The 22,750-nt window shown below is 41.4% G+C and overlaps 1 protein-coding gene across 13 annotated transcripts in view; it reads left to right on the top strand.

Annotated features, from left to right (window-relative positions):
• KCNMA1 (potassium calcium-activated channel subfamily M alpha 1) overlaps positions 1–20,797 on the top strand; it is a 504,709-nt gene extending 483,912 nt beyond the window's left edge. For 5 of the 13 annotated variants that reach the window (XM_087933804.1, XM_087933808.1, XM_087933805.1 and 2 more), the window contains 5 exons: positions 3,398–3,592; positions 4,775–4,893; positions 7,821–8,045; positions 12,336–12,364; positions 20,366–20,797. In XM_087933804.1, the coding sequence (XP_087789930.1) occupies positions 3,398–3,592; positions 4,775–4,893; positions 7,821–8,045; positions 12,336–12,364; positions 20,366–20,520 (723 nt within the window). In that variant the 3' untranslated portion in view covers positions 20,521–20,797. The remainder of the gene's footprint in view (positions 1–3,397; positions 3,593–4,774; positions 4,894–7,820; positions 8,046–12,335; positions 12,365–20,365) is intronic. The other 8 variants (XM_087933806.1, XM_087933810.1, XM_087933807.1 and 5 more) reach the window with 4 other exon arrangements.
• The last annotated feature ends 1,953 nt before the right edge of the window (positions 20,798–22,750 follow it).

Below are 22,750 nucleotides of genomic sequence, written 5' to 3' on the forward strand. Positions count from 1 at the left end.
ACTCTCGGGCTTATTTATGGCAATATAATAAAATACATTATAAATATGTGGGGTAGATTTATATGTTATAAACTATCACTTTTCTAGCTCTGTTAAGACATCTGTTCTTGGGATGTCACCGAGGTTGAAATAATGATCTTAGTTCTGGACTCTCATCATGCAAGATCCATTCTTTCTACTGAGCTTCCTAAAGACCATTCCTTCTCACAAGACAGCAACTCCCCTGAGATCAAAAGAGGCAGATTCAACTTCTAATTTCAACTTTTGGATGGAGAAGAGTCCTCTCTGCCAGAAAGCAGCCTGGATCTGGATGGAGAGCATAAATAGATATTCCTTAACAACTTCATCATCTTCTCATTCATATTTTGAAATCCTTTATTCTTTCTTCGTTAGAGCCTTCTGTTATATTTATTACATCCTTGGGACTTATTCACATGTGGGATGTAGTGATCCTATAGATGAGTGTAATAATCTTGGGGAAAAACCAAAGAATATTCTCAAAGTTCAAGAGTTCAAAGTTAAAGAAAGATCCAACCTAGAATTAAGGAGGAATTTCCTGACAGTGAGAACAATTAATCAGTGGAACAGCTTGCCTTCAGAAGTTATGGGTGCTCCATTACTAGAGGTTTTAGGAAGAGACTGGACCGCCACCTGTCTAAAATGGTTTAGGATCTCCTTGAGCAAGGGGAGAAGACCTCTGAGGCCCTTTCTAGCTGTTTTCTGATTGAAGCATGAATCGTGAACATCTGGAATGAGTGATTTGGGAATAAGTGAATGTGGTCGAGCTAGAATGGAGAACCATAACTCACCTGTCTGTTTGTTTATTCAGTTTCTATGGCTGCCCAACTCAACCCAGTGACTCTGAATGGCCATACATAGTATATTCAGGGCAGGAGATTATACAAAAGAATGATGCAGCAGTAACCTCAGAAGGAACAAACTCTAAATAAGTGCTTGGGTAATAATCTGATTAAATGATAGAATCCTACTTATTAAAATTAATGACTATATTATTGACTGGCTACAGGTGCAGGGAAGAGGGCATTGAGAAATGCCACTTTGAATCGCAAAAGACGCTAAGCGAAACAGATAAAAAAAGCATGTAGTACAACGAATGGATGGTTGCAGTGTAAATGTTAGAGAAACCAAGAACCCAAAGGCAAAGATGGTTTGAATTGGGCAAAAGGTCCAGAGAGTTTTGTAAAGAGAATTTCTTGCTTATTGCTAACACCTGCTTCAAGCTGCATAAACAGAGATTCTACACATGATATCACCAGGCGTGCAACATTGGAATCAAATTGACTACGTAATAGGAAACAGAAGATCGAGCAGCGTCGGCCTGGATACTTACAGGATGGAATGGAATGGAGTGTGAATTATTGGCGCTGAAATATGAAGGTTAACCTTAGAAACCTGTAAACAGAGTCCCCTGTGCCAACAAGATGTGACCTCAAAGATCTAACAGTCAGAATTTCAGATCAAGGTAAGGAACAGATACAGTACATTTAACATACATAGAGGAGAAGCCCAGAAGTCATGGGATAAGGTGAACATCAGGAAACCAAAAGAGTTTTTTTTAGAAAATACAACCTTCCTTGAATTTCAGAGAGAAAAAAGAAGTGTCTTTCAGCTGTTGTGATGCCCAGGGAAAGACAAAAGGTGGAAATCTAGCACAAAGGAGAAATCCAAGGAATGAATTCACACTTCAAGTGCAACCTGGAAATCACAAAGAAAGGCCCCATCATCAAGAATGTCAACGAATAAAAAGATAAGGAGAAAAAGGCGGGGTTTTGTTTAAGGAAGATCAGAGAAATCATAAGGAAATCTACGCTTAACAAGTGGGCTCGTCAAGTAATCATGGATGTGCTCTAAAAGAGAGGAATAAATCTGAAAGAAGATGGAAAGATTGTTCTGAAATCCTCATACGATGGGATTGTAGAGTGATGGAAATTTTGCCAAGAGAAAATGAGGCACCACAGAGAATAGACCTGTTGAAGTCACTGCATTAGTACTATCCTCTGTGGCTAGGAGCTACTATTCAGCTGTCCCTGGACTAAATGAAGACCATTGTTTACTTGAGGGTACTGTGCACACCTACCTGTTTTGCGTTTGTGATATGAGACTAGAAGAAAACAACTTGGCAAGGGTGAGAGACAAGCAGAAAGTGAAGTCGGCAGATTAAGTGGATGGGCCGAGATTACAGAAGCTTTGGAAAAATCATAGCTTATTCTGGAGGCAGTTCAAGATAGTGAGCGATTGTCCCTGTGAGTTGAGAGTGTGCATGTGTGTGTCCAGGTTGAGCATTCTGATGAACAATAATGGTATCTTTTCCTAAAAAAAAAAAATTATATTTGATCAAACATAAATCTGGAGTCCCAGAACACTGAACCTATAAATAAATGTCGGCCTGCAATTAATATTTAAATATGTACAGTTTGCCTGCAAGACCAGGTTAGCTAGCTTCCAGGGCTGGCAAAACATCACAGTGGAATAAATCTTACCTCATAAATCACTTTTTTTTTACACCTGAGAAGTGTTTTTGCTTTTTATTTTTTAAAGGGCCAGCAGAATGTATGTATGTATGTATGTATATGTATTTGTTTTCTTAAGTTTTCGCGGGTACTTACATGTATGGCATTCAGCTTTGTTCGGGTATTTTCCCACGTCATTGTAGTTGTGCTTTTAAAGTTGTAGCGATGTTTCAGCAGAATCTCATCTGCCATCATCTGGTTTCTGTATTGTGTTCTATATTTCACAAATATATATCCTGAAGGCCTCTGCAGCCGATAACAGAGCTCCGAATCGATCCGGAGCTTTGTTCTCAGCCTTAGAGGCCTTCATGAAAGGCTTGCAGGCTGGCAAGGCAGGTGTCAGGGTGCACGAGGCCTGGCTACAAGTGTCCAAAGGTAAGTAGTAGGGCAGCTCCACAGACACACCTCTACTCTAGCTTAATGCACTCTGGAGTGGGTGAGGTCTTAATTAGGGCTTATTTTGGGGTAGGGTTTTTATTGGGTGCATGTGTAACGATCAAGCTAGGACTTCCTTTCAGGGTAGGTCATATTTTTGGGAAAACAGGTTATTACATATGAAGGCCATGAAAAGGAAGGCGGATGCTCCTTCTCCAGGAGCCCAATTATAGGGAACGCACATGATTTACATTTCTGTACTATATCCTGAGTTAGATAAGTACACACACCAACACATACCAACTCTCTCTCACACACACACACACACACATCCAATGGAAGTTTAATAGGGTAGAAAAAAATAGAGTAATTGGGGTCTCCTGTCTGTGCATTTTCAAAGGGAAATTATTCGAAGAGACAGCCAAGAACTTTGGTGCAGAAAAGGGCCTTTAATGGTGTGTGCTTAAGGAGACATCTTCTTCTCTTTGCAGACGTACTTCAATGACAATATTCTCACCCTGATACGGACTTTGGTGACGGGAGGGGCCACACCAGAACTGGAGTCCCTGATCGCCGAAGAGAATACGCTTCGGGGTGGCTACAGCACCCCCCAGACGCTGACCAATAGGGACAGGTGCCGGGTGGCTCAGCTGGCCTTGCTGGATGGACCCTTTGCAGATCTTGGGGTAAGGCCCTCACAAGTAGGTGAAAGAAGCTGTAGAAGTTTGGCTGGAGGCTATCCATGAGATGGGTTAGGCCAGAACAACAAACACATTTCGTTCAATGATATGTACGTGAATCTGACATACTAAACAGTTGTTTGATTCCTGTAATCAAAACAAATTGATGGCTTAGGGAAGTTGAAAAGTTTGATATGTAAAATGTTTCCTCCTCTTCCTCCTTCCACTCCCCTCCTCCACTCCTTCTTCTCCTTCTCTTCCTCTTCTCAACCCTTCTTCTTTTCCTTCTCCCTCCCTTCTCCTTCTCTTCTCTACCTTCCCTCCTCCTCCTCTTTCTCTCCCCCTCTTCCTCCTCTTCTTCTCCAACATCCCCCCTTCTCTTCCTCCTTTTCCTTCTCTTCTTCTTCTCCATCTTCCCCCCTCCTCTTCGCTTTCTATTCTCCACCTTCTCTCCTCTTCTCTTCCTCTTATCCACTTTCCCTCCTTCTCCTTTTCCTTCTCTTCTTCTCCATCTTCCCTCCTCCTCTTCCTCCTCCTCTTTGCTTTTTCCCCCCTCCTCCTTGCTTTTCCTAGACCAAGGTGAGACAGTCCTTTCCTATGACATCATTTTCTCCTTGCCAAAATCCAAATTAGCTTCATGACAATTAAGAACAAGAACAAATGAAGCTGTTTCCAAGTTTAGAGCAAGAAAGCGAATGTGGCATGTTCATAATCATCCCCGATTGCATTGCTCTTTTTTTTTTTTAAAAAAAGTTTTTTTATTTTAACAACAAACAAAACAACATAAGACATACAACATAAAAACATCATCCTTCTACATAAATTTATTGCATTGCATTGCTCTTAATTTGTGGAAAAGCTGATCTGCGTACCCCATGCTTGGGAATTCATTTCAAATAAAGTTCCATTGGTATCCCCATTTCCCATTCTTTGATTGTGGTTAGGGTGGTTGTGCACATATTTATTAGCTGCTCCGAGATTAAACATTTAAATGAGACAGTTCCTCGAGGAATTGTCTCTTACTCTCAACAGATTCCCTTACACATTTTTTCTTTCTTTGGCAAGGAACTACCAATTTACTGTAAATTATTAATCTCATGTTCTGTGTCTTAGTGATAACTGAGGCATTGGAGGCGGGGAGAATGACATTTCTTTTATGCATTTGTTTGTTTACTTATTGTTTCCCAGGACGGTGGTTGTTATGGAGATCTATTTTGTAAAGCTTTGAAAACTTACAATATGCTCTGCTTTGGAATATACCGATTAAGAGATTTCAATTCAAGCACGCCTAGCCAATGCACGAAACGGTATGTGTAAACTTTGGAACCTGATCCTTATTATTTTAAATGTTTCCAACCGTTCATTGTGTTTTGTTTTGTTTTTACTGCAGAAAATAGTTGTTCAATACCTTTACCCCTGATAGCAACAGATACCTCTTTGCTTCCGGACAGAAATAAATAGAAATAGACTTCTGCGTTTAAAAACACTCTGTGTTTGATAGGACCTGCCAACCAGAACGTTTAAATTTCCCACAATTCTCTCTTGAGCGAGATGTTGAAAGGAAAGGAAGAAGAGTTTTTGAGGGCCTGGGGGATGACATGAATTGTAATTTAACCTTAGTCCTGGATTTTGTTGTGCTGTCCCTTTAGATCGAAGTGGTGGGATGAATGGTAATCCACACAGCCCAATCCATTGTGTTTATTATATATCTGTCCTATAACTTGTCGTTGAGGACAGTTGTTGAATTTCAGGAAATCTGGCACATTCAGAGATGGTATTCAACAGGTTCTGGCCAGTTTTGGAGAACCAGTAGCGGAAATTTTGAGTAGTTCAGAGCAGGGGTGGGATGCTACCAGTTCTGCCCGGTTCTATAGAGCCAGTAGCTCTGAAGAGCAGCAAACACCAAACCGGTTCTGTGTTTGCTGCTATTTGGCCCACCTGCCCACTTGGGCTCTTACCTGTCCTATATTTCCTGCTTTTTCAACCTCAGCTGCTTTGCGTGGCACAGCTAAGCTTGAAAAAGCAGGGAAAAATAGGCTTTTCAAATGCTGCGCACCTACGCGCAGCACTTTTCGGGCACCACAGCCTAAGGTTGTTTTATACACGCGCATAGCAAAACGTAGTCACCGGAACTGGTAATAACAATGGTTGAATCCCACCCTTGGTTCAGAGAACCGGCAAATCCCACCTCTGACTGGAGATTTTACAGAATCCTTCTCCTGTCACGCCCATCAAGCCATACCCACAGAACCAATAGTAAAAAAAAATTGAATCCCACCCCTGGGCACATTGTACTGTTTCATAAAAGCAATGTACAGAAGTTCAAAGTTAAAACGGCACTGAAAAAAGTGACCATTTTTTACATGCCGCCTTTCCCACGGTCACACGATCAAAATTCAAGATGCTTAGCAACTGTCTCATACTTATGACGATTGCAGTGTCCTGGGGGGGGGGGCGGTCAAGCAATCCTCTTTTGCGACCGTCTGACAAGCAAAGTCAGCGGGGAAGCCAGATTCACTTAACAACGGGGTGACCAACTTAACAACTGCAGGGATTCACTTAACAACTGTGGCAAGAAAAGTGGCGAAATGGGGTAAACTCACTCAACAAATGTTTCACTTGAATTTGAGAGTCAGTTGTGACTCTCAAACTCTAAGACTGCCTGTCTAGTAGTATACACCCCCAACTAAACCTCAAACCTGGGGGTGCTTCCAACTGAAAATTCAGCAACTTTTGGAAAGCAGCTTTGGTTAACAGATTTATTTGTTCTGGAAAGATTTCATACTGTACTTCCCTTCCTGGTCTTTAAGGGGAGGGCTCTCCTGATGGATTTACAACCTGCCTTCTGTAACCCAGAGGCAATACGCAAGCAACAAAATTAAGATTAAGAGTTGCATCTGTTTCTCGTTTCTTTTTCTTTTTTAATCTAAGGCCTAACAGGCATTCAAAGAAGCAAGCTTGCAACCTGCTGTCTTTTGGGGGTGACTTTTGCAGCCCAGGAAGCTGCAATGGGTGCAGAATGCTGCGGCATAGAAGGTTCTGGAGAACCCCTCAGTTGGCCCATATCACACTGAGGCTACACTAGCTGTACTGGTTGCCGCTTCCAGGTCCAACTCAGGGTTTTGTTTATCACCCATAAAGCTCTTTATGGCCGGGATACAGCCATGTCCCCTAAATAGGATTGGTCTATCCCACTTGCTCCAGCAGGAAAGGCCTACTCCAGATCCTGTCTGTCAAAGAACTTTGTCTGGTGGGGTCCAGGGGAAGAGCCCCAACCCCCTGGAAGTGTCTCCTGCTGGAGGTGAGGGCCGCTTCGACAATCTTGGCCTTCTGGGAGAGCCTAAAACTTGCCTCTGCTAGTTGACCTGGGCCCCAATAGGCTGGTGGTGGCTGACACACTAGAAGATCCCTGCCACCATGTGGCCTCTCCTCTTGGTGTTTTTTTTAAATTTTCCTAATTTTAAATGTTTTGTATTATCCTTTTTATTACTTTTTGTTATTATTATTCTAGGAGCTGCCCAGAGTTGCTGCAACAGTGAGATGGGCAGAAAAAGAAAGAAAGAAAGAAAGAAAGAAAGAAAGAAAGAAAGAAAGAAAGAAAGAAAGAAAGAAAGAAAGAAAGAAAGAAGGAAGGAAGGAAGGAAGGAAGGAAGGAAGGAAGGAAGGAAGGAAGGAAGGAAGGAAGGAAGGAAGGAAGGAAGGAAGGGGAAAGGAAAAGGGAAAGAATGAGGGAAAGAAAGAGACAGAAGGAAGGAAGAAAAGGAAGAAATGAAAGAAAGAAAGAGAGAGAAGGAGGAAAGACAGTCAGAAGGAAGGAAGAAAAGGAAGGAAGAAAGAAAAGAGAGAGGGAGAAGGAAGGAGGGAGAAAGAAAGAAAGAACTCATGTACAGGTCAGAACCTAGAAAGATAATGAAAGGGAAATAAATAACAGAATAACAAACAGAATAATAAAGTATCAGAATAACAGAATAACAAAACTGGAAGGGACCTTGGAGGTCTTCCAGTCCAGCCCCCTGCTCAAGCAGGAAACCCAATACCATTTCAGACAAATGGTTGTCCAGTCTCTTCTTGAAAGCCTCCCATGTTGGAGCTTTCACAACTTCTGGAGGCAAACCATTCCACTGGTTAATTGTTCTCACTGTTAGGAAGTTTCTCCTTAATTCCAGGTTGTGTCTCTCCTTGATAGGTTTCCATCCATTTTTTCTTGTGTTTTTTTTTTCCTTTTCTTTTCCAGTTTTGTTATAGCCAACCCACCTTATGAATTCGAACTGGTTCCGACTGACTGGATCTTCTGCTTGATGCAGTACGACCACAACGCCGGCCAGTCTCGGGCGAGTCTCTCTCACTCTTCCCACTCTTCGTACGCATCTAGCAAGAAAAGCTCTTCGGTCCATTCTCTGCCAGCTACGGCGAATCGACAGAACCGCCCAAAGTCCAGAGAATCCCGGGAAAAGCAGAAGTACGTGCAAGAAGATAGACTTTGACTCATGCCTCTCCTCTCCCTGTGTGTGAAGCTGTATCCACCACTCATCCTTTCCTAATTGGTGTGTCCAATAATCAGCCTCCCCTGTTCTCCTCGTCTTCCCCCATGGATCCCCCATTTTATACACATACTTGGCATACGTATGACAGCATGCATGGGACTGTCATTTTTTTTATTTTGATACCATGAAACCCTTTTAAGCACAACAGCAACCAGGCAGACAGACCAAACCTCATTTACAATGTGGAGCAGATTGATAAGGAGCGAACTGCTAAAAAGCAGAGCAATTTTGCCTCTCTGGTGAGATAATTTTGGGTGTGGTATTTTTTCTTTTTGAAAGAAGTCAACTTCAGAGATAAGTTTACTTAAGGTACGAGTTGGAGTGGGGGGGGAGGGGAGAGAGAGAGATTTCACAGTCACACACCTGAAGTCGGGATTCTCCCAACGGAATCATTTCGCAAGAAACCTACCAGGGAGATGAGAAAATTCAGTCCCTTGGACTGCAGATAGAATCAGGGGTGGGATTCTACCGGTTCAGCCTGGTTCACGCGAACCGGTTGTTCCGGTGATCATTTGGCCACACCCGCCCACCCCTACTCTTTCCTGTGCTTTATTTCTGTGTTTTGCAGCTCAGCTGATTCGCGCGGCACAACAGATTGCCGCGCCTCAGCTGTTTTTACCCACAGTAGAAGATAAGGATTAGAGCTGAAAATGAGTGGTTTTCAAATGCTGTATGTGTGCACACAAAGTGTGCATGAAGTGCGCACTCACCAAACTGGTTGTTACACTGGTTGAATCCTACCACTGGGTAGTATGTGTCTTGCCCACCATTGTTGTTGATTTTTCCCACAATCTTACACACATGCTGTTACACTAAAGTAACGTTAGCCTTATCACAGTGCCTTCTTCCCTTTAATACCAATCTATCAAAAAATGGTCAGGGATGTCATTTTCCCCATTGTAGTGATTTAACCTTTTTTTTCTTTTAAATTTAAAAAAAAAATATCCGCTTGCATATTAAAAGTCCCATCTAGCCCATCACACGAATAACTGTATTTTCCTCTCCCTTTTTGACATCCGGGATGAAGTGCTACACATAATTCATAAATATTGAATGCAACTCATTAGGATATTCCTTCCGGAGACTTTGACTTCTAATAAAAGGTGAATTTGTCACCTGGTGTACAAAATAAATGAGGTAAAAAGCCAAGGAGCATATGTAGAATATTCAAAACAGAGCAGAAAGTTTTCCTTCTTTAAGCACATGAGCCATTGTGGTGCAGTGGTTAGAGTGAAGTACTGCGGGCTACTTCTTCTTATTGCCAGCTGCCTGCAATTGGGCAGTTTGAATCTCATCAGGTTCAAGGTTGACTCAGCCTTCTGTCCTTCCGAGGTGGGTAAAATGAGGACCCAGATTGTTGGGGGCAAGAGGCTGACTCTGTAAACCCGCTTAAGAGGGCTGTAAAGCACTGTAAAGTGGTATATAAATCTAGGTGCTATTGCTATCTTCCTCCCTCCCAGTGGTTAGAATACGGTATTGCAGGCTAACTCTGCCCCCTGTCAGCAGTTCGATCCTGACTGATCAGCTCAAGGTTTACTCAGCCTTCCATCCTTCTGAGGTCAGTAAAATAAGGACCCAGATTGTTGGGGGCAAAAGGCTGACTCTGTAAAGCACTATAAAGCACTATAACGCAGTATATAAGTAAAGCACTATAAAGCAGTATATAAGTCTAAGTGAGGGATTTTTTTCCCCCTCCCTGCTTGGGAGATTTTTAATTTAGTGAATACCTCAAGAAAGACACACACCTTGAAGAAAAGGTGGGATCAGGTCTTAGCTAATAGACTTGGCAAGACTGTTTGACAATGAAAAAATATAGGGAAGTCCTCAACATACAACAGTTCATTTAGCGACCATTCAAAATTACCACGGCACTGAAAAAAGGTGACTTATGACCGTTTTTCACACTTACAACCTTTGTAGCACCCCCACAATCACGTGATCAGCATTCAGAGGTCATGGGATCCCCTTTTGCGGCCTTCTAACAAGCAAAATCAAGAGGAGACCAGATTCACTCAACAGTTGTGCTACTGTTTAATTGCAGTAATTCACTTATAAAACGGTGGCAAGAAAGGTCGTAAAATGGGGCAAAACCCTCTTGACAAACCCACTCAACAACAGAAATTGTGGGCTCAATTGTGGTCGTGAGTCGAGGACTACCTGTACCAGCCGATTTTAAAAGGTTAAAAAGAACCCACCAAACAGGTTGCCTTCTCTGTCCTTTGGTAACCACTCTAATAGATTTGCCAAATCTCACTTCCTTATTCAGTGTTTCAAGTAAGGGTTGAATTCAACACACCTTAGGAGTGTTTCCAAGCACAGGAGCACCTTTTATTTTTCGATCCACACCCCTCTCATCACTCAAAAAGATTTTACTTCCAGAACAATAGGTGTCCATATGTAGACATAGTGCCGTTGTTGTCTTGCAGACATGATGGTGTTACCTAGTTGGGTAATGAAACATGTGCAAGAAAGTTTGGAGAGCACCCAGCACCCCACAGAACTCCTCCTCCTCCTCCTCTTCTCTTTTCTCTGCTTCACAAAACCCATTCCATTATATCACTGACGTTACCTAGTTGGGTAATGAAACATCTGCAAGAAAACCTCCAAGTTCAGAGAACATTAAGGATCCCACAGTTCTCCTCCTCCTCCTCCTCCTCCTCCTCCTCCTCCTCCTCCTCCTCCTCCTCCTCCTCCTCCTCCTCCTCCTCCTATCCCTTCACCTGGTCCACAAACCCATTCCCTGCAAGAAAACCACCAAGTTCAGAGAACACTAAGGATCCCACAGCCCTTCTCCTCCTTCTACTTCCCCCTTCTTTCTCTGATCCACAACCCCATTCCCTTCTATCACTGATATTACCTAGTTGAATAATGAAACTTCTGCAAGAAAACCACCAAGTTCAGAGAGCACCGAGAACCCCACAGGTCAGCTCTGAGCTTCTCTTCTGTCGGAATCATAGCATATTTTTCTTAATAGAGCCCCTAGCATTCATTTTCCCAGCCCACTTCCCACTCAACTGATCTCATACTTCTGGAGGTTGGTGATGCTTTGTAGATTGCTCCTTATTTGCCCGTTAATCCAGCTGCATTATTGGTGGTGTGTTTATGTGCAAACAACACTGCTGCTTAATTCTTCCCTGTTGCGTGTTGCAACAAGCATATTTACAGGCCACATAAATACAGCCTATGGGGCATGTTCCTTTTTTTTTTTTTTTGAGGCCATCATTCTTTAGTCTTTTTTGCAATATGCTGATATATCCCAAACATATTCCTTCGCTGCTCTTATTTTATTTGTTGCGACTTCATCACGTTGTTTTGAAAGACCCTGGCCAAGCTACCTGCCATTGCAGTCCATTTATTGGCGACTGGAAGAAATGGACTCCAAACTGAACATGCAGAAGTTATGTTTCTAAGCCATCCATGCTGCACTTTGAAATTCTGCTCCACATTTTTTCCCCCACTTCGCTGCAGAAAGTGACTCCCTTGCAATCGTACAATTCCTTCCCTCCCCTCTTCTTCTTTTTTTTTTTGTAGAGAGAGCCAGTTGTTTGCCTCGCATGTGTTCTGTGTTTTAGAAAGTTGCATATATTGGGGCTAGGAAGATTTGCTAGCTACTGTAGGCATGCCCTTCCCCTCCACTTCTCCCAAAAGCATGTTGATTATTCAAGCTTGCTGTGTGAATTGACAATGAAGCCAAGCACTTTTACTGACAAACTCTGGTTTAACCACAATGAGAGTGATGCACAAAGACTTCCTCGCTTTTTTTTTTTGATGATGATTTGGGAGATACGATTGCTGGGAATCATGTCAGGTTCCTAATCTTCCTCTCCTGATAAACATCCATATTCCAGTCCCAACTGGAAAGCAATATTAGTCCTCTTCTACCAATCCTCGATCACAAAAGTTAAATTCATGCGCTCGTGTATACCATTTAGTCCAGGATGGTATAAGAACCCCTGCCTTGGGCAAGGGGTCGGATTAGAAGTTCTCCAGGGTCCCTTCCAACTCTATGATTCTATGTGCTATGTATATATATATATATATTTGGAAAATAACCCCCCCTCCTACCCACCCACCCCTGACTTTGCCATTGGGCATTTTCTCAGAGACTGCCAAGGATGTGCCAGTTAAAGTGCTCAGTGGGACATGTGACCGTTTAAACGCCTTTTTTGAAAATTTACATAGCTTATATACTTCTCTTCCTAAAGTGCCACAAGGATGAATAGGATGGACCAAGGTATGACCACCGCTGGTTCTTGCATGAGCTAGACAACCGCTATGGGGTTTTATTTTTTTTTTCTTCCCTTCTCCAACTTTGTCCTTGTGAAAACTTGTGACACATTAAAGACTACCTTACCAACCTCAATTCAGTTTTGATTTGTATTTGTTTTTGTTTGCTTCTCTTTTGGTTTCCCTCTTCGTTTTGGGTTTGCTGCTGCTTTTATTCTTTCTGCCTTACTTCTAAACATAGAGTAAACTAGCTTACCTGTTGCCGTATATATAAGTTTATATATATATATATTCCTATTCCTTTTGTTTCTAAACGTTTTCATCTGCTTGCATTTCCAGCTGCTGCACGTGTCTTTGTGCTTAGCAACTTAGATGATGGGAAAATGTGTGTCTCCATGATTCCATCTCCTCCTGTCTGTTTCCCCTCTTCTATCTCTATATATGTCTACTGCCAGCCATCTTTCCTTTCCTAATGGTGAAATTGATGTGAAATTGTGCTGGTGTTCTTCTGGTTTGGCCCTTTGACCTATTTTCTTCTTCTGTGAATGCTTTCTCCGGTTTCGGCCAACTAAGGAAGTGAGTGTTCGTATGAAAGCACTTTCCATTTGCATTTTTAGAACCCAAAAAATGCACCAGGGGGAAAAGTTCCACAATGTGCTCAAAACAGAGAGGATCACAGCTAATCTGTTGGTTTGGGAAGGCCAATGGACCAGAAATTAACCTTCTGTGAAGCCAAATTCTCAATGAGAAAGAAGTCCAAACGAAGGGCCCTCAAGTCTCAAACCAGCAAGCACAATTCTAGTTGAGAAGGCCAGATGAATCCCAGTGGTGGATGCTGATTGGTCCCCTAAGCCATCTTTAATGCCATCTTCGGATCTACTGGCCTGGATGCAGAGACCTACAGTCCGAAGAATAAATTTGGGGTTCTAGCTCAAGCAGGGGTTGCGCAAGAACTAACATGAAATCCAGACAGCTGTGAGGAATGGAGGTTTTTTTTAATTCCCCCAAACAGAACTTTGCCCATGGTGGCACAGTGGTGAGAGTACAATATACTACAGGCTACTTCTGCTGACTGCCGGTTGACTGCAGTTTGGCAGTTCGAATCTCACCATGCTCAAGATTGACTCAGCCTTCCCTCCTTCCGAGAAGGGTAAAATGAGGACCCAGATTGTTAGGGGAAAAGAGGCTACTCTGTAAAGCTCTTAGAGAGGGCTGTAAAAGCACTGTGAAGCGGTATATAAATCCAAGGGCTACTGAGATAAGAGAAAATGTGGCACAGAGAAGTTGTTTTATAGGGGGTCTGGTTCTTTGTGTGGGCTTGAGGGCCTTGAGTGTGAATTCGTGCTGGTTCTAGTGTGTGACTCATGAAGGGTGTGGCGATGTGTACGTGTTTACAGTTTGAAATCTGTGTTTATTTCATTCTTAGGTTTGCTGTGAGTTTAAAGCAGAGGTGTCGGGGGGCGGGGTGGATCCAGCCCACAGGATGCTTAGATCTGGCCTACAGGCCTGCTCTGGAAACAGTGAAGGACCAGCCTGAGGTGCCTCTGCCAGTGAAAATGTGGTCCTCCCAAGCTCCACTTTTGCTGGCAGAGGGTTGCAGGAGGCCGTTGCAGTCAAAAATGGACCTTGGGTGCCTGTTTTTGCTGGCAGAGGCACCATAGGTGCCCCCAGCACAAGTGACATTGAACTGGCCATGCCCACCCTGGTCACACCCACCCTGCCCCCACCAAGGTCAAACACAACCCCGATGCAGCCCTGAATGAAATTAAGTTTCACACCTTTGGTTTAAACTTTAAAGGATTTTGTTATTAGCATTTGACAGCTTTTCCAGGCAACATTTACAACTTGGTTTCATGAATCGGTAAGGTTGTTGGAGACCTGGGTTAATTAACATATGATTCCCTATACCAGTGATGGTTAACCTTTTTGGAAAGTGCCGAAACTGGAACATGAGTACCAGAGCGCCAGAACCCAGAAGAGAGAAACTGGCCAGTGTGTACACATGTGGCAGCCAATGGCAATTCCGGGTTTCATCGTGCTTGTGGCGGCCAACTGGTCTGGCATGCATGCACACCGGCCAGCTGTTCTCTTCTAGGTTCTGTCACATGCATGTGTGCTGACCAGCTGGTCTTCACGTTACTGCAGAGGGCAATCTAATTTTTGACGTTTGCATAAGCAAGCCACAAATTGCAAATAACTCCAATGGCTTGTCCTCCTAAGCTTTGTGAGAACGAAAGTTGAGAACTAGGGATTAACAAAGGGACACCTGGAGAATGAAGTTTCTTCACACTTTTGGTGATACGCTGATTAATCCTCCCAGCAGGCAAATGAAATTCCAAAATGGTCGCTAACTAGACAATGTTCTTCAAAGATGATAAATAGTTTCAAGAATGCAATTCCAAAGAAATAGATTTGGAATTGCACCCAACTTCTGAGAAACTTACTAAACACGGACCACTTGAGGTATACAACCGCTTAGTGAAAGGTTTCCTGGAGGACCTAAACATTTCACAAATGAAAGTTTGGGCAACCTGATTCTCCAGGAATTCCAAGAGATTCTCCTTGAGACTACGAGAGAATAGGTTACTGTTAATGAATTCCTCTGTCTTGACTTTTAAGTAGGCATCTACTTGCTTGGAAAGGGGAAGAACCCAAGCCATGGCTGGTGGGGTCTTTAAAATGTAATTAAGATGGTATCTAGACAAGTCCTATGAATCTTGGTGACCTCCATGGGAGCAGGGAAACAGAAAGAGTAGGCAGAATATCAGATCCAAGAATGGGAAGGAAAACACATCTCCTGAGATTTTATCTTTGCCTACTCAGGTCCAGATTAAAAAACAAAACAAGGCTGTAATGAAAGACAATCTATGTGGTGTCAAGCCCAGGATCGGAATCAGTGGTCTGTTTCAAAAAATGTTCCTATTGATTTGGAGCTTGCTTCACACATGTAGGTGCAGTGCTCAAACTCCGCCGTCTGAATCAAGGCTGGTAAGCTGTGCAAGCATGCCTACTGCGTGCACGCACCAAACACACAAATCGCGCATGCACAGGGCTCAAAATTGACCCTTCCCTGGTGAGCTGTGCTGTGCTTTTTTTAGCTCAGCTGAAGTGCAGGTAGTCCTTGACTTAACAACAGTTCATTTAGTGATGGTTCAAAATTAGAACGGCACTGAAAAATATGACCTATGGTGGTTTTTCATAGTTACCTAGTTACCTTTGTAGCATGAAGGAGCCTCTGTGGCACAGTGGTGAGAGTGCAGTACTGCAGGCCACTTCTGCTGACTGACAGCTGCCTGCAATTTGGCAGTTTGAATCTCACCAGGCTCAAGGTTGACTCAGCCTTCTGTCCTTCCAAGGTGAGTAAAATGAGGACCCAGATTGTTGGGGGCAAGAGGCTGACTCTGTAAACCGCTTAGAGGGGGCTGTAAAGCACCGTGAAGCGGTATACATGTCTAAGTGCTATTGCTATTTGCCCATGGTCATGTGATTAAAATTCAGATGTTTGGCAACTGGTTCATATTTATGATGGTTGCAGTGTCCCGGGGTCCCCTTATGCAACCTTCAGACAAGCAAAGTCGATGGCGGAGCCACATTCACTTTAATAACCCCATTAGTAGCTTATCGGCTGCAGTGACTCACTTAGCAACTGCAGCAAGAAAAGATGTAAAATGGGGCAAAACCCAATTAATAAATGCCTCGCTTAACAGCAGAAACGCTGGGCTCCATTGTGGTCATATGTTGAGGACTACCTGCAGTTTTGTCTGATGGATATGTGAGTCCAGTTAATCAACACTTCATTCAGCTTGCTAGGCAGAATTACCTAAGGTTTGAGAATAAAAGTTAAATGAAACACGGAGAGAAAGAAAGGAGTAGGAGTACTAATAGCAGCAGCAACAGTGACCAAATTATAATTAGAATTAACCTAATACAATATTCATAAAAATACCAAAATACTGGGGATGAAACAAAACCTAACCCGTTGAATTACAAAATTAGATATTTAGGTTTTTGCTTCAAGCAAAACTCAAGTCACTCTCAGGGAAAGACCTCTTCCAAAGGATATTGGAACAGGATTGACAAGATCAGGAAAAACATGGTTTTTTTTGCTGAAAATTATGACCACCTGCCTCTTTGCTCAAGATGGATACCAGTGAAACAGGCTGGTGTAGCAGCAAAAAAAAAAACCAAACGAATATCTCTGTGCTTTGCCTTCATTTTAAAACCTTAATCCAGAACATGGCAGTGTCTTTATGAAAGGAAGAACTAGATTCTACCTACTTCCACTCCAGACATTTTTAAGATGGGAACACCTATATGAAATAGGCTGTGTGCATGATCAAGATAAGTAACTTTCCTTCTTCAGGCTTACTCCTAGTTATTTGATTTATATTTGATCTTTCATTCAGGAGCTCCGTGTGGTGTGTTCTCCTATTTTTCCAGCTGGGTTGGTTGGGCTGAAAGGTAGTTTGAGTTTCCAGGATTAGGAATGAATGTAATTTGGGGTGTCCTCCGATCAGTCTAAAACTTTCATCACTTCCCAGATTCCCAGATATCTGATCCAAGGTCTCCTTTATGTAAAAAGCGAAGCATTTCAAGACGACAGTTCTAGCAAAACACCAGCCTGATAGAAGAAACAAGAGATTCAGCATACGCTCGTTTCAGTTTCTTTCTTTCATTTTAAATACAAAGCCGTTCAAAAGTGTTTGTGTGAACACACAAGGCTTGTAAAACCAGGCGAACTATCACGTTTTAAGCGCATCTCGAAAAGATGCGTAGCTCGTGCAAAATTGGTTTCCACAAATGCATAATGGTTGGTGCGTCATACTTGAACTAAATGCTTTTTAAATGGAGCTGAAATTATTTCTGAAGTGTACGGTTTCCTTGGAATATGTTTTCCCCCCACTGCAACCTCCTAGAAACCCACTCCATCCGAAAGTTCCTTTGCTTCCTTCCCAAGCCTCATTAACTGTTCAAATGTTCTGAGGACTTTAAAAGATAGACGCCTGTATATGTGTAAAAATACAACAGCAGCCACCCTTGCTTGGCCCAAAAAAATTAATAATAATAATAATAATGAAAAGAGTTAAATGAATATAGAAAGACACCGTCGGAATCTGCCAAGCTGTAGATCATCTTAGAACAGATTGTAATTTTGTCATTTTGTCTGGAAGAGTAATTTAGGGCGCTTAATCAGTTTTGCAGTGCAGGATTTTCACATGATGAATTCCTATTGGCTGATCTGTTCAAATCAGAGCAAACTTAATTAAAGACCCAGGAATTTAGGAGCGCCTGCCTTTGCGATGGAAAGGAACACAGAGAAAGAAGGACATCCACAAGCAAAATAAAGTGACTGGTAACAAAATGCAGAGGGGAGAAAGTGTCATCTAAATTTCTCACTTATGTAGCTTGATGAAAACCTTGCAGAAGTTAACAGCCAGTTCCGATTACAAAGTCAGTCAATGTGTCACCACATCAGGAAGGATTTCGTTGAATGTCAGGCAGATTAAATCACTGGATTGGCTGCTACCCTGGCTGCTTCCTCCACAAGAATGTCTTGTGTACAAGCTGCAAAGGTGCTTCTTTCTAAGCAGTTGATTAAACCAGGGGTGTCAAACTTGTGGCCCACGGCCTGGATGCGTCACGTGTTGGCCATGCCCACTCCCCGGTTTAGCAAAGGGGGGGAAAGTCATAATACGTCACGTGACGACCATGTGACACCGCGAGTTTTACACCCCTGGATTAGACAATGGCTGGGGCTGAAAAATGGCCTTTTATGGGCAACTAGGTTGGAGAACCTGGTTCGTCACCGAGGCCATTCTGTTGATGCTGGCAACATATTGAAAGCCAGGGCAAATGGCCCAACTCAAACTTTCTTTTCCCATCCAAAGGGTATCTTTCTCATTGATCTAAGTTAAGGATCTTCAAACTTGGCAAGTTTAAGACTTGTGGACTTCAACTCCCAGAATTCCTGAGCTAACATGACTAGAGGAAAAATTCTGGGAGTTGAAGTCCACAAGTCTTAAAGCTATCAAGTTTGAAGACCCCTGATCTAAGTCAATGAAATTTGGCTCGTTTTTTCCCCCCTACTCATTCTATCTCTTTTCACTGATTGTTGTCGTTGTTTTGTTGTTTGTTTCCAGGCATGAGGAAACCAGCCAATTTCTGATTCTTTATCACTTGTCCATGTGTTAATCAGAAAAATCTGTTCCAATCTGTGTGTTAGAATTAATGTTTGGGAAGGGGTTTTGGGGTGGGGGTGGTGGAAATTCTCATCAAAATGCATGGAGATAGGCATTTCCTACACACACACACACACACAGAGAGAGAGAGAGAGAGAGAGTGAGGGAAAGAGAGAGCAAGACAGACAGCCAAATAGATAGACAGACACACAGACACACAAATATGTATAATAGAACAGAACAGGAATAGAATAGAATATGAAATGAAATGAAATGAAATGAAATGAATAGAATAGAATAGAATAGAATAGAATAGAATAGAATAGAATAGAATAGAATAGAATAGAATAGAATAGAACAGAACAGAATAGAACAGAATAGAATAGAATATGGAATGAATAGAATAGAACAGAATATTGAATGAATAGAATGGAACAAGGAATGGAGTGGAATGGAATGGAATAGAATATGGGATTAGAATAGAAATAGAATAGAATAGTAGACAATAGAATAGAATAGAATAGAATTAGAACAGAACAGAACAGAATATGGAATAGAACAGAACAGAATATGGAATAGAATAGAATAGAATAGAAGAGAATAGAATAGAACAGAACAGAACAGAATATGGAATGAATAGAATAGAACCAGGAATGAAGTGGAATGGAATGGAATAGAATATGGGATTAGAACAGAAATAAAATAGAATAGTAGACAATAGAATAGAATTAGAAGAGAAGAGAACAGAATATGGAATAGAACAGAATATGGAATAGAACAAAACAGAATATGGAATAGAATAGAATAGAATAGAATAGAATAGAATAGAATAGAATAGAATAGAATGCAATGCAATGCAATGCAATGCAATGCAATGCAATACAATACAATAGTATACAATAGAACAGAATGTGGGGATAGGATAGAATAGAACAGAATATGGAAATAGAAGAGAATAGAACAGAACAGAATATGGAATAAAAAGATAACAGAACAGAAGAGAATATGGAATAAGAATGGAATAGGATAGGATAAGGTAGGGTAGGGTAGGATGGGATATGTTCACTGCCTTGAATTATCTGTAAAAATAATAAAGGCAGGATACAAATAAATATGTATGGTCCACTATATGCTAAGAAGTGCAGTTAAATTACTGCTCAATTGTGATGAAGAATAGCTTTCCATGGCCGTTTCCCACAAACCCCCATGCGTGTTGTTTTTCTGATGAGAGCACAACCAGGCTCATCAAACAGTCATTTTCAGATGTTGCCAGTATCAACAACTCTACTTCAGCCGTTCAAGGATATCAAATAACTGAATCCTCAGCAGTGAGTGAAATAAAAGATTATAATATTCAGCAATGTTGAAAATTCCCAAAGAGCTCATTTCTTTACAGGGAAATTTTAGCGCAGCCAATGCATTCCTTTTTCTAATCTCAACCGTGTAGCCCTTTCCTCATAGTGGCACATCACTAATGCTCACATTTCCAGAAGTTGGTCACCTCCCATAAATAAGTCAGCCACCTGCCCTTTCTTTTCAACTCTTTGCCTTCAAGCCAGCCTTTCATCCTTTCGCCTAACCAATGTTCTCAGGTTTATTATGAAACCTACCGCTCTTCGCCGCTAGTCATTATTCAAAGTCGCTTCCTATTTGATTGCTTTGAACCACCTTGCAACAGAGCCTAAGATGCATTTTTTCTCAACTGCTTTTGGCATGGCACGAATGACGCTTCTCTTTCTCTCTTTCTCTCTCTTTCTGTCTCTCTCTTTCTCTCCCTCTCTCCCTCTCCCCTTCCTTCCTTCCTTCCTTTCTATATTTCCACTCTTTAGCAGAAAAGAAATGGTTTACAGATGAATCGGATAATGCCTATCCCAGAAACATTCAAATCAAGCCCATGACCACTCACGTGGCCAATCACATCAACCAATATAAGTCTACAAGCAGCTTGATTCCACCAATCAGAGAAGTCGAAGACGAATGTTGACTCCTAGGATGGGACAATGCGTTTCTTTCTTTTTAATAAAAAAAATAATTAAAAAAATAGCAAGAGAGAGGACCTGACGGACTTCATGAATGGTGATATAACATTTATTCCTCTTTAATGCTGAACCTTTGGTGGGGGAAGTGACTCAAAAGCAAGGGTTGCCGGAAAGTACAGTAGACAGATTTTTTTTGTTTGTCTGCCTTTAATATTTGCTTCCATGTATTTTGGAAACTATTTCATTTATATATGAACATAATAAAAACAGTCATGTATAGTCTCTAGCATTTTAAATTATTTTTATTTATTAGAAAGAAGATATATGATGAATATATTTCTTTATTCACTGTCAAGTATTTTCCCTCAAAACAAGAATAGCTGCAGATTGTGGCCAGACTCCCAAAACATTATATGTAGACACAAGGACAGAAAGGAGTAGGAATATATATATATATAGATATTCATATTCATATTCCTACTCCTTTCTGTCTCTTTCAGGAGAATGATGGTCACAATTCAAAGCAAAAAATGTAATTAAGAGAGAGAGAGAAATAATGTATTTTAAACAAGTCCACTTGTATTTTAGTAAATCAAAGAAGAAGAAAAACAGAGAAGCGTTTACTAGAATGTTTCTTTTCTGGAAGACATGTATTTTGTTTAGCATTGACACCAGCTCTTAATAAACTAAAGCTTATTTATTTTGGAAAAAAAAGTGGAAACGTCCTATTTTTATAGAAAGAATATTATTCTGGAATTATGAATCTTTAAAGATAAGCCTTCCCATTCTGGTGCCTTCCAGATGTTCCCCATACAATGGAGGACACTATCTTGAGAATGGCTTTCTTATCATTATAGAGCTCACAGATGTTCATAATGGAATCTTCCAATCAAATAATTGTGTCTTACGGGGGACATTCAGACAATGAGTTTTAGGGGGGCGGGGGAATATCAGTGCAGCATTTGAATGGTCTTCCCAGTGTGCTTTTCCAAAAGACAACTGGACTTTCTTGTTTTCCCCCTTGTAAACATTTTGCGTCTCATCCAGGAAGCTTTTTCAGTTCTGTTGAGTTCAGTCCAGAACTGAAGAAGCTTCTTGGATGAGGAGAAAAATGTTTTCAAGGGAAAGAAGGAAAAAAAAAACTTAAGAAAGTCCAACTGTCTTTTGGAAAAACACTTTGGGACAGCCATGACCTGGATGATTGAGAATCTCCATGGACATTTGAACAGTCTCTGTTTCCTCCAGAAACCTGTAGAAATTCCTTTTTGTAGCTTTCTGGGGAGTGTCATCAGAAGATCTCAAGATGAAGAGGGGTTAACTATGACAATTCAAAAATTTCTCCACACGCTTCAAAAGGCATTCACAGCCCAATCTCATATTTAAAAAGATAGGCTTATCGTTTGACAATGAGACTTTACTGCGTGGTTTATATTAATCTAGGGGGGGAAAAACCTACGGTTGGTTACGCACCCTGAAAAATGATAAAATTCATGCCAATATCTCAGTGGTGTCTTGTGTTGATAATGGCAGATTTCAGCTTCTCAGTCATAATACATGCAGATGTTAATCAAGCTCTAACTGTGATGCACACACTATGATCCAAAAATGGCTTATGCTAAGCTACCTAATTTCTGACTATTTTTTTTTTAAAGTTAGAAATCAAATATTCAATTTTCAAGTGTTTGGAACTCTGTCCATTACAGTTGTATCAAATGAAGCCTAAGTGTCAACAATAAAGAGTAAGGACTATGCTTAATGTCAGAAACACAAAGCATTTAGAAAAGGCTATTACACCTCAGAGCTTTTCTTCCTCAAAATGGAGGACGACCCTCTCTAGCCATTAGACAAAATTGTGGCATCTCATATCTGTATTGCAAAACATAGTTAACTCCAGCATTTGAGGCTGTAAATAATTCAGCAACTCTCTCTCTCTCTCTCCAGTTTAAATTATGTAATACTGACCTGGATCCACCTAGACAGAGGAGTCCTTGAAGAAAATGGCTACAATCAGGCGGAGGTCAAAAATGGCACCAGGTCACAGCTACACCAGCTAGTGTTAAGCTTTGTAATTGTGCAAAGTTGTAAACATCCTGAGATTTAAGCATTCTGTGCTATTGTTATCATTAGAGTAATATATCAGTGAGTCAAATCAGCACTGTATGACCTTAACCTAAAATTTACTTCAGCTTTAATGTTGGTCTACTAGTTGCAAGACAAATATATTTCTTATTTTGT

Source organism: Pseudonaja textilis, chromosome 4 (assembly GCF_049901715.1).
Source record: "Pseudonaja textilis isolate UNSWEBS1 chromosome 4, rPseTex1.2, whole genome shotgun sequence".
Taxonomy (NCBI): Eukaryota; Metazoa; Chordata; class Lepidosauria; order Squamata; family Elapidae; genus Pseudonaja; species Pseudonaja textilis.